Source organism: Parasteatoda tepidariorum, chromosome 10 (assembly GCF_043381705.1).
Source record: "Parasteatoda tepidariorum isolate YZ-2023 chromosome 10, CAS_Ptep_4.0, whole genome shotgun sequence".
Taxonomy (NCBI): Eukaryota; Metazoa; Arthropoda; class Arachnida; order Araneae; family Theridiidae; genus Parasteatoda; species Parasteatoda tepidariorum.
This window is the reverse complement of record NC_092213.1, coordinates 47,180,552-47,192,963: the sequence shown is the minus strand read 5'-3', so window position 1 is coordinate 47,192,963 and position 12,412 is coordinate 47,180,552. Positions and strand designations below refer to the sequence as shown.

The 12,412-nt window shown below is 32.3% G+C and overlaps 1 protein-coding gene across 1 annotated transcript; it reads right to left on the bottom strand.

Annotated features, from left to right (window-relative positions):
- Nucleotides 1-886: 886 nt before the first annotated feature.
- Nucleotides 887-3,795, bottom strand: LOC122269897 (protein FAM200C-like). The gene is made up of 3 exons (XM_043045153.1): nucleotides 3,659-3,795; nucleotides 1,452-1,653; nucleotides 887-1,348 (listed from the first exon to the last, which is right to left on the bottom strand). The coding sequence occupies exons 1-3, from the start codon at nucleotides 3,793-3,795 to the stop codon at nucleotides 887-889; spliced, it is 801 nt and encodes a 266-aa protein (XP_042901087.1).
- Between the last annotated feature and the right edge of the window lie 8,617 nt (nucleotides 3,796-12,412).

The window sequence follows — 12,412 nt, the reverse complement described above, 5'->3', positions numbered from 1 at the left end:
AGTATACAAAATATTTAAAATTAAATTTTTCAGTCTGAAGGTTGTTGCTGCTTTTCCTTAATAAATTGAATAGAGAGATGGTTTTCGACAAAGCTATGTGCATAACATGTTCAACTTTCAATCGATAACGATTTTTTGTTTTTACTGTCACAACTGTGGAAAGTCCGGCTTCGTTAAGATACACTGTAGCTAACGGAATTATAGCTGAAATAGCTCGCTTTACAAGCAATGGGTAGGCTTCTTTCACAGAAGACCAGAACTCTCCGAGTGTTTTTGAATCGAAATTCATTTTTAGCAAGGACTTTGTTCTAAGATCAATAAGCTCAGCTTTGGCAAGGTTCATATCATCGATACAATCAATATCACAAAGAAAAGGATGACAAATCCACAACTCATCTTTTATCTTTATCTCATCCAAATTAAAATATTTTTTCAATGTAACTTGAAGTACTTCCAGGTGTTCACAGATTTTATTTTTAAGTTATTTAGTAACAAATTATCTTGCCAAGATCCATTTTGAGAAAGCACTTCGTCCAGCATTTAAAAGTTTGCATATATCTCATTTTGAATTCTATTTTTTTCAAAGTGGCATCTTCAATTAGAATGCTTGTAATTTCTCAGTTGCATCCATAATGGTGATATCGGGTCATTGAATTAAAAGACTTTTATTGTTCATGTGGTTAAAATTATCTGCCAGGTAAGCCAATTTATAGGTAAAATCTTTTTTGTTTAAATATTCGAAGAATGAGTTATCTTTCTCTTCTACAGCAAGTGATAATTCGATCTTCAACTTGAAAAATTGTTTCAAAACCTGCCCTCGTGACAGCCAGCGCAATTCCGTGTATTACAGAAGTACCTCATGTTCTGCGTCCATTTCTTGACACATCTATTTAAAGAGACGATGATTAAGAGCTCTACGTCTAATAAAATGTACAGTTTTAATAACTTTTGATAATGCTTCTTTTAAGCTGGTTGGAAGAGTTTTTGTAGCCAGCGCATGTTTATGTAAAAGACAATGAGTAACAAGAACATTAGGAGACTTTTTTTTTACCAACAGGGCAAAACCAGATTTATTGCCAAGCATCACAGGTGCTCCATCTGTACGAAGTGAATGAAGTTTTTCTTTCCAGCCGAAGTCTTGTTTGGTAAAGAAAACATTTAACATTGCTAAAACATCAACTGCCTTTGTAGTTTGCAAAAGAGACTCACAAAATAAGAATTCTTCTTTGATAGTATCAAGAGACACGTAACGAACAAAAACAAGAAGTTGACTATAATTCGAGATATCTGTAGTTTCATCCAGTTGCATACTAAAGGGAAATGGCGATACTTTCAATTCATCGATGATCTTTTTCAAGATATTGCAAGAAATTTCAACTATTCTTGAATGTGTCACATCATTTGAAAATGGAATTGCCTCAAGTTTTTTTTCTCTGTTCCAATCTACAAACTAATTCAACCATCTCCAGCGCACATGGCTTAATTAACGTCTCTCCAATAGTATGCGGTTTCTTGCTTTTAGCAATATGATATGCAACTTTGAGAGATGCCTCAACCAGAGGCTTTTGTGGAATACCAAATCCAAGTTTGTCTAATGTTCCAGATTTCAAAAACTGAGCTTTCTTCTTAGTAAAAAATTCTAGATCTAGTAACCTGAGTGGTGAGTAGATCTAGTAACAAGGTGTCAAATGTACGTAGCTTGATAGGGGATAGTAAAAATAGTGTAGCTGACGTCATCAGGGGGTTGCCCCTGATAGTGCAAACTGAAAGCCGGTTAGTGGAGGATGTTAAAAATGACAGGGATATTAGAGGGCTGCGTGCAGTCCGTACTGAATTTGAGGTATCTCGATCACCTAGTTTCAAATATGTACGTATTATCACCTTTCAGAAAGAAAAAAAGATCAATGTTATTTCAATATTATTGATCCAAACGTTTTAAAAATTAGGAGTAGTCGGTGGACCCCCAAAATATGACCCATGGACCCCTAAGGGGTCCATGAACCACAGGTTAAGAAACCCTGATATAGATTGACTAAATGGAACCTATATGGGTTATTGGCATAGGTCAATATGGGCGATTCAGAGGGGCCCTGACAGAAATATTCCCCTGATCTATATGGGATACATGTAAAGTTCCGCACATAGACCCATACCTATAATGATTATCATATTGTATGATAGTGACGTTTCTGGTTAAAAAAGCAACATAATTCTAGTATTTAAAACTAAAATATACCGTATTTAAACCATTCATTCAGTAATTTCTCGTTTCATATGGTAACGGTTTACTGGAAATACTGGTTTTCAAAATTATAGTTCAAATCACTACATTTTTACGAAAAAATACAAAAGTAAAAAGCAAATTTCACCGATTAAATGTCTTTTGTGCCATGCTTGAAAGTGCTATGAAGAAAATTCTAAATTATATCACATTTACTAAATTATATCACATCTATCAAATTTATCATATATTATAAAACCATACTTTATAGTTACTTTTACCAAAATAATTACCAAAGCAAGTCGATGAAAATTATCGGACTTTTTGGGTGTTCCCCTAGAGCAGTGTTTCCCAAAGTGTGGTACGCGTACCCCCAGGGGTACGGGAACAGTTTAGTGGGGGTACGCGTTCTTAAGCGAAATATCTCGCAACAAACGAAAATTTCAAAATATTTTATTTAAAGACAAGGCTAGCTATGAAAATTTAAAATTATGTATTTTTCTATTGCCTATTTTTTGCAGAGTCAACAATTAACAACAGCCAGTCGTGTCTTTTAACTTTTGTACAATTTTTTTATTGTAAAAAATACATTAATTTTTTTTATTAGTGGAAAATTTAGAAAGGGTACACAAAAGTCATAAGTTTGGGAAACACTGCCCTAGAATCACAAATGCGGTAAATTTTGCCATATTCCAGTAGCTTTGACCATACTGTTTTTTCCTCTGTGCTCTTATTTGAGGTTTCTGGAATCCTAATTCGACGAATAAATGAGAAAGTAGGTTTTTGAGTCTGATTTCGTAACTTAAAACATCGTAGTATATCATGAACAAATGATTTAATATATTTAAGGTTAAACCCTCGAGCGATTAATCCAGCCTAATACGTGAAAATCCAACCACAAGACCAAAAGTTATTATGGGGTTTTGTTTTTAAGGGCCTTATACAATATAACAACTGGAAAAAAATTAAAAAATACTTGAAGACCACTGACCCTGATAATACACTGGTGTAAAAAATTAAGAGAATTTGCAGATTTGGTCGATTATCTCATGAATTACTTGACCGATTTTCATGAAATTTGAGTTGTACATACATTGATACAATGCAAAACGAATAACCGTTCAACAATTGTAATACACATTCATAATCGTGCTTAACACTCGTTGGTGTCGGAAGGTATGAAACAGCGGTTGCAGAATATTAAGAAAAAAATTGGGTTAATAGGGAGTGTGATCCCATCTTACAAATATGCAAGACTTGCAACGTGATTTCATACTTGAAATAAGGCAGTTTATCTTTTCCTGTGGCAATTGGCCTGAATTGTCTTGTGGCAATTTCATACCTTCCGACTCCAACGAGTGTTATGCACGATCATGCGTGTGTATTACAATTGTTGAATGGTTATTTGTTTTGTATTGTATCAATGTATGTACATACCAAATTTCACTTAAATCGGTCAAGTAGTTCATGAGATAATCGACCAAGTCTTCAAATTCTCTTAATTTCTTACATCCATGTAATACACTATTTGGAAGAAAGTGACGGGACACGACACTATAGCGACATAAACCCATATTTATTAAAATTAATAGGAGATAGGGCCTCCTTTGGCTGCTATCACAGCTGCTACCCTTCTGGGCATGCTTTCCACTAAATTAGCCATAGTGGCAAGAGGAATTTCCTTCCAAATGTTTAACAGGAAGTTCCATAGTTCATGCTTGCTTTTGGGGAGTGGCATGCAGGCCCTCAACCGACGGTCCAATTCGTCCCAGAGATGTTCAATTGGGTTAAGATCAGGGCTCTGCGCCGGCCACTCCATGCGTTTAACGTTGTTGTTCACATACCAATCAAGAGTCCTCCATGCAACATGGGATCTTGCGTTGTCGTCTTGATGCAAGCAATCATCCATACCGTACGTTTCCCACTAGGTAGGAAGGACATGATTGTCGAGAATATCACAGTATCCATCGGCATTCATCATACAGTATCCATCGGCATTCATCATACCATCAACCTTCACCAGTGGGTCAGCCCCATTCCAGGAGAAACAGGCCCATACCATCAATCCTCCTCCACCAAACTTTACAGTTGTCCCGTCACTTTCTTCCAGATAGTGTATAAACAATTGCCGTTAACTGGGTAAGAAATAGAAGAATGAAAAACATGGAAAGACATAAACGAAACAAAAATGTATCATTTAAAACTTCGTAATAAAAACTTCATTCAAATATTTCTTTTTTGAACATATACAACGCGGAAATACACATTTTAAGAATGACTAAACAAATAACAATGACACAATAAGAATGCTATGCTCATCATTATATGCAAATCAGAAGACTAGCTGTCACTTCACTAAGTTTGTCTCAACACGTACAACAGCATGGGGCTTTAAATGAAATGAGTAGAATAATGGCGCCATGATTGTTTGGAAGGAAATAAATTATTTATAGCCTAATAATTCGAACAAATTGCCATTATTTGTTAATTAACTTGTATAAATTAGTATATTTGGTTCGCTAATTAATGGAATACAACATTTCAAAGAATATTGAAAAAAATCATATGCAAAATCAAATTCATTTAAATCGCATTTCAATGTTTTTTCGGTATTTTCAGTGAAATAGAATTTTATGTGGGGAATACGATTTAATGAAAATGAATATATTACATTAAAAATTTAATAATTAAGCGTATATAAAGAAACTGAAGAATTCTGCAAAAAATGTAATTCTGTAGTAAAATTCGAGTATCAAAATTATGTACAAAACAATTTATCAGAAACTCGTTCATTTTAAAAAGGAACACTTTTTAACGAATAAAACCACCGTTTTATAACTATTAATAGTTTTTAACAATTATTCTGCCACTGATACGTGAAAGATAAAAGTGTTTGTTCTCTAATTTTTCTATAATAGAAAAAGTTACAACTGCACTGTACTTTTAGACTCATAAAAATTTGCAAAAATTGAAAATTATTCAGTAATTGAAAAAAATTACAACTACGCTGTACTTTTGGCAAAAATTAAAATTTATTCAGTGATTTTATTGATTTTTATCAAAATGAAAACAACGAACACATTTTCTTTAAAATTTGAAATATTTCTACTCTTTAAAGTTCAGACATTTTCTTTCATCAAAATAGTAAATATAGTTGAAAACTAAAGCTTTATTTCCAATTTAAGACACTTAAACTACAAAATATATAAATTTCATAATAATTAATATAGATTTCATGATAATAAATTTAAATTTCATGAATCAAAATTTATTTTTATGATAAAGAAGAATTTTTTTAAATTATTTTTCTCCTGAACCTTCAAAATATTAATTATTATTATTCGACAATAATACAAAAAGAAAACATATTTTTTTTGTCCAAATGAATAAACATTAGGGGAATAATAAGTTATCGGCATAAACAATCTTGCTTTAATCACGTGAATATTTTTTTTTAGGTAGCTTTGCTTAAGTTTCTAACCTAATCAAATCTGAAGACACGAGCTCACATAATATGCTTTGTTTACGGCTTCATTTTAATAGCTATAGCTCTCGGCACATTCTCTCCTTTTAGTCAAAATATATTAACATAAAAAACAAGTAGAACTTCCTAGTAGATTTGTTCGTTCTACTATTGCCGAGGTCAAGTTCATTGTGAGGCTTAGACTTAACTGTTAAAAATTTCGGCGCGTGTAAAAAAAAAACTACGTTCAAGTTTGCCGAAACAGTATTATTAGGGAAATAGAACCATATTATTGTGTTTCTTAAAACTGATTACATAATATTATGAAAGTTGTCGAATACAGGGGTAAAATTTAAAGATATTTAAGTTTTCAGCAGGTTCGGACAACATAAAGGTTTGTTTTAAAATTTTATTTCATAACCGGCATTGAACAGTTGACCTAATTCTGAGTTTACAACTACCAATGCTTAACTGCGTTGTCTTTAATACCAATTCAGAAACCAAGGGAACTCCTGAAATAAGCTTTAAGACAAACTAGCCTTTGAGAAGGAATTTTTGTTGAAACTAAGCAGCATTTGGACAACATTGAGGAGAAAACCTCCCACGGTTAACCAGACGGCAAGGAAATTCTAAACTGTGATCCATCTACCACTGAAGATATTTCATGTCAGCTTTTTGGTTGGCGCGAGCCATGAGCAGAATTTGTAACCAACCACTGAAGGGATTCGAACCTGAGTCACCTCATTGGGAGACTAATGCTCTTTCCCCTGAGCCACCGTGATTCCCGCATCATGGTTCAAGGTAGTGATAATATGGTTCAACTTCGAACCAATTTTTCTCAAGTGGGCAGTTCGCAAATTATTTTATGATTAGAAGGCAGCCGAAGTCAGGATATTCTTCTGGAGGTCAGCCAAAGTACACAAACATTTTAAAATGAACTGTACGTGTTTTAATTCGTTTAAGAAATATGTATTTTGAGAACATGCATGTATACCTTTATGTTACATAATTATTTGAGATAATATGATCAAATATCGTTTTCTCAAAATTTTATTTGTAATGCTCTGTGATATGTTGTTGTTGTTGTCGGCCATATGGCTGAGGGGTGCGATTGTTCCTGCTTTCCAGTGGCGCCATCTATGACCAAGAATTTGACTTTTGCCACACTTAGACATCACATTCGTTAATAGGGCTGTCTCATTCCTACACCAAATCATTTGTCCGCAAATCGTAATTTTCACTAGAACCTTTGAGAGATCAATCTCCAATTCAGAACCCCCAGAGTTACTGATTTGTTATGGGAAGCAGGATCAAATTACGGTATAAAGTGTTGGTACTGATAGTTACATACGGTATAAAGTACCGATACCCTGATGTGCCGGTACTTTTTACCGTAATTTGATCCGGAATGTTTTAAAGTGTATTGAGTGAGAACAAAACGGATTCAATGACCCGGATGTACAAAGGACATAGATATGAGTAGTAATTCTTTTAAACTTACGTTAACAGTACAAATAACATAAAAAATGGCTCAGAGGATAGAGTGTTCGCCTTCCAATGAGGCAAACCGGGTTCGAATCCCAGAGATGGCTGGTCGATACGAATATTGCATCCGGCTTGCAACGACCTCAAAAAAATATTCTCAGTGGCAAATGGATCATGGGTTAGAGTCCCCTTGCCATCGGGCTAAGCATAGGAGGTTATCTTGATTTTCCTTTCCATGCAACGCAAATGCAGGTTAGTTTCATCAAAAAGTCCGCCACGAAGGCAAATTTCTCCCAATACTTGATCCAGGAGTTCCCTTGTATTCTGGGTTGGGTTTAAAATTACAAGGCTACGGAGTGGAACGTTAGTAGTCGTAAACCCAAAAAATTGGGTCGGCTGTTCAACGACGGTTATAAAATAAAATAATATAAGAAGGTTAAATTAGCCACTCAATCAATTCTTATATCTAAAATACTTCACTTATTTTTTCTGAATTTCAAAACAAACGTGAAATAAATAAAATTCTGTATGATCTGCAGACATATACTATTTGAGGTATGAAGAAAATGTGAGTAAAAAGTAAATAAAGAAGCCATGATCTAGATTGGAAACATTTGCTCGTTGACGAAGAAAATGTTTTACAGAAAAAAAAAAAAAAAAGTTTGAACTAATTGATAAGAAAAATATTACAAATTTCACGTCAGCATGCGTTTTCATTTTTTGCTACACACGCGGCGGAAGATAAGATCCGTGTTGATAAACAGAATGTGTGTGATGGGTGTAAAGTATAAACTGATTAAGTCACCAGTTGCTTAAAATAAGAAAAACGTGTATCATGATTTGTTTTTGTTCCTTTTTTGAATAACATACATAGAACTGATATTTCTTGATCAAACTGATTACGAAATGAAAGATACTGTCTTTAAAAAATCACACTGATATTTTAATTAAAAATCGATTCTATATTGTATAATATTGTGGATAATAAATTTTTTTCTCGCAAATTAGGTGTGCGAAACAATTGCTTAAAATGCATAAATATTTTTTACTTGTGTTTTTCCTTAAAACAGTGCAATACAATTTACATTTGAGTTTTAACTCTTTGTAAAAATAATGTTAAAATATTTTTTATCGCGTTTAATTCTACTGAAATTTTAATGAAAACATACATAAACCGAATACATATATGATATACAACGAATACATATATACATAATACGAAAACATATTTCCGAATAGCTTCATATTTCGGAAATATATTTCGCAAATTTGCACGACAGAAACTGCGTTCCTACACGACATAAAAAAGTCATGCAAACCCTCACTGAATAGTTCCCCCCCTTTGCATCCAAGATTTAACTTATTGTAAAAATTTTATTCAAAATAGTTTCTATTATCGTGAAAATATGACAGAACACTTCTAAAATATATTTCACAAATTTGCACAGAAGAACCCGTATTTCTATGACATAAAATAATCATTACTTGTATCAGTCATTAAATGGAGGCGCCCCCCCCCTTTGCATCCAAGCTTTAACCTATTGTAAAAATTTTAGTTAAAATGGCTTCTGTTATCGTGAAATATGACAGAACACTTCAGAAATATATTTCACAAATTTGCACAGAAGAACTTGTATTTCTATGACATAAAATAATCATTACTTGTTTTATTCATTAAATGGAGCCCCCCCCCCCACCTTTGCATCCAAGCAACACTTCAGAAATATATTTCTCAAATTTGTACAGAAGAACCAGTATTTCTATGATATAAAATAATAATTACTTGTATTAGTCATTAAATGGAGGCGCCCCCCCCCCTGCTTTGCATCCAAGATTTAACTTATTGTAAAACTTTTAGTTGAAATGGTTTCGATTATCGCAAATATGAAACCTTTTTTTTTCCTGCTGTTCTATCTTAAAACTTGTTTCGACGGTATAGAATCTGAGTTGTAAAATTTTCTAAAAATAACAGCCAAAAACAAGTTTTTACTTTTGTGAAAAAGTAATCGTAATTTGAATGAAACAATGCCCACTTAAAAAAATCAGCTACATTAATTGTTGTCTTTTAATTGTCGTCTTTAAATCTTAGAATACAATAAATCTAATAACCTTGCTTAATAGGTTTACTCGTAAACATAAGTTCTCAAATTTAGTACACCATGCAAACATTTTTAAGTTTCTAATTATTGTCTTAAATTTCCTGAGATGTTTTCTATTGTCCAATTTCAAACTTCCTTACAATATAAAAAAAATATATATATATTTTCTGGTTGACAAATTTTACTACAAAAACAGATTAAAAATATAAGATTTGAAAGCTAGTTTCAAAAGTTTTTATAAATGTATTGATTTTTTTAGATTAAAAGAAAACATATTTTGAGTGTCTGGACTTTTAGTAAAACTTAGCGAGGCTGACAAAAGCGAAAAAACTAATAAAATAATGAAACAATGAAAAAGCTAATATCAAAAATATGAAGGGTAATATTTTATTTTTTAGAACAGAAATGACAAGAGTTCGGTTTTGAGGAGGTAGAAATTGGGATGCAGAAGCATTTTTAATGCTGCTTAATAAATGAATATTTATTTCGTCTTTTGTATTTTTCAATTGCACTAAATCAATTCAATTTCATCTTTAATTAAATCATCGGTGAGTCAACTAGTTCAGACGAAGACCACTTGACTGCTCCCTGAGTTTGAGTTTTCTTCTTTGATTAACACTAAATAGAGTGCAGGTTTAATTACATAATATATATTAAGAAATAAGAATGTTGAGTTTTATGTTTTGCTTTTTTTATTATCAGAGAATAGCTTTAACTATATTTTTAATAAAAATAAAAAGCATGAATGCAATCTTCCCATTAGAAGACAATTTAACTACATTTCTGACTCAGATGGCAGTTATAAACAAAACCATGTGGAGAAAAATGAAATTAAATTTAATAAAAAAAAATATGATTGCAATCTTCCATTAGGAGACAATTTAACTATATTTATGACTCAGATGGAAGTTATAATCAAAACCATGTGGAGAAAAATGAAATGAAATTTAATAAAAAAAAATATGATTGCAGTCTTCCATTAGAAGACAATTTAACTACATTTCTGACTCAGATGGAAGTTATAATCAAAACCACGTGGAGAAAAATGAAATGAAATTTAATGAAAAAAAAATATGATTGCAATTTTCCCATTAGGAGACAATTTAACTATATTTCTGACTCAGATGGAAGTTATAAACAAAAGCACGTGGAGAAAAATGAAATGAAATTTAATAAAAAATATGAATGCAATCTTCTCATTAGGAGACAATTTAACTATATTTCTGACTCAGATGGAAGTTATAAACAAAACTACGTGGAGAAAAATGAAATGAAATTTAATAAAAAATATGAATGTAATCTTCCCGTTAGGAGACAATTTAACTATATTTCTGACTCAGATGGAAGTTATAAACAAAACCACGTGGAGAAAAAGGAAATGAAATTTAATAAAAATAAAAAATATGATTGCAGTCTTCCCATTAGGAGACAATTTAACTTTATTTCTGACTCAGATGGAAGTTATTAACAAAACCACGTGGAGAAAAATGAAATGAAATTTAATAAAAATGAAAAATATGATTGCAGTCTTCCCATTAGGAGACAATTTAACTTTATTTCTGACTCAGATGGAAGTTATTAACAAAACCACGTGGAGAAAAATGAAATGAAATTTAATAAAAATGAAAAATATGATTGCAGTCTTCCCATTAGGAGACAATTTAACTTTATTTCTGACTCAGATGGAAGTTATAAACAAATCCACGTGGAGAAAACTGAAATGAAATTTTAAAAAAATAAAAACTATGGCTATCTTTCCATTAGGAGACAATTTAACTATATTTCTGACTCAGATGGAAGATATAGGCAAAACCACGTGGTGAAAAATAAAAACTATGATTGCAATCTTTCCATTAGGAGACAATTTAACTATATTTCTGACTCATATGGAAGTTATAAACAAAACCACGTGGAGAAAAAAATAGGATCTATTTTGAAACACATCATCTTTAACGTACACGAAAATCAGCTTGAATTAAGTCGAGGGCGACCACAAGGTTAACACATGTCTATGAAAAAATGCCCCGCTGTGCGAGATTCCATGAGAATATTCTAGAAATCCGCATCTTAGATCTGCTTCAGCATCCACACTTGCACGCGGAGAATACACGTGGAGAAGGAAGGAAGGTAGTGCAAGTGCAGGGTTGCCAGAATATGTTTGGCGATCAAGTAGACCAAGTGAATTATTTCCAAATTCAATGAGAGAGAAAAAAAATTGTTTTCTTTGTCGCAGAATTTTTATTAAACATATTTTTCATGCTTTGTTAAAAAATTTTTTGCATAATATTCGTGTCAAAATAGGTGAAAATTGTTATATTTAGCATTTTGATATTCGATTGTTATGAAATACAGCATGAAACACTGGTGTCTTTTATAAATATCTTCCAAACAAGGCTCACTTCCAAGCAATAATTTTTCAAATTTGCATTTATTTAGATCTAAGACAAACATTTATTTCTCATTCAAATTTCTTTAATTTACAAAATTAATTATTCACAGTTTTAAAAAAAAATTTAAAAAAAATTTTTTTAAAAAAAGAATAGAAATAAAAATGCTCAAATTACTTTTTTTTTTTTTTGGATTTCATATTTTTATACAAATATAATTCCGATTATCTAACAGTTTTTTTACACAATGACAAAGAAACTATGACAAAGAAACAGTTTCTGACTTTGTCGTTGTTTCTGCCGATCTCCCTTATGAGGTGAAAGACCCACTGGCTGATGCTGCTAAAGCAATACTTGGCCACTGTAGTTCTAACTGCAGACTCATCTTCGGCTGTGATGCAAATGTGGTCACTATTACCCCGAACAGTGTGGGGGTAGTAGTGATTGTAACCAGCGGGGGACTGTATTAATGGAGCTTATTTTACTTTATAACTTATATGTCCTTAATAAAAGCAATGAACCCACCTCTGTTACGTGTAACAGAAGGGAAGTCATTGACCTTATTTTACATAATTCCATTTCTGTAGATTACATTACTGATTGGAAGGTATCTGATGCAACTACTGTTTCAGATCAAGTAATTACCTTTTCTACTTAAGACTTCACTGGACTGAAGGTCACAAGGAAGAGCCCCAGAACAGCTGACTGGGGTTCCTTCAGAAAAGAACTGTCTAGGAAAGTAGGAAACCTTTCTGGT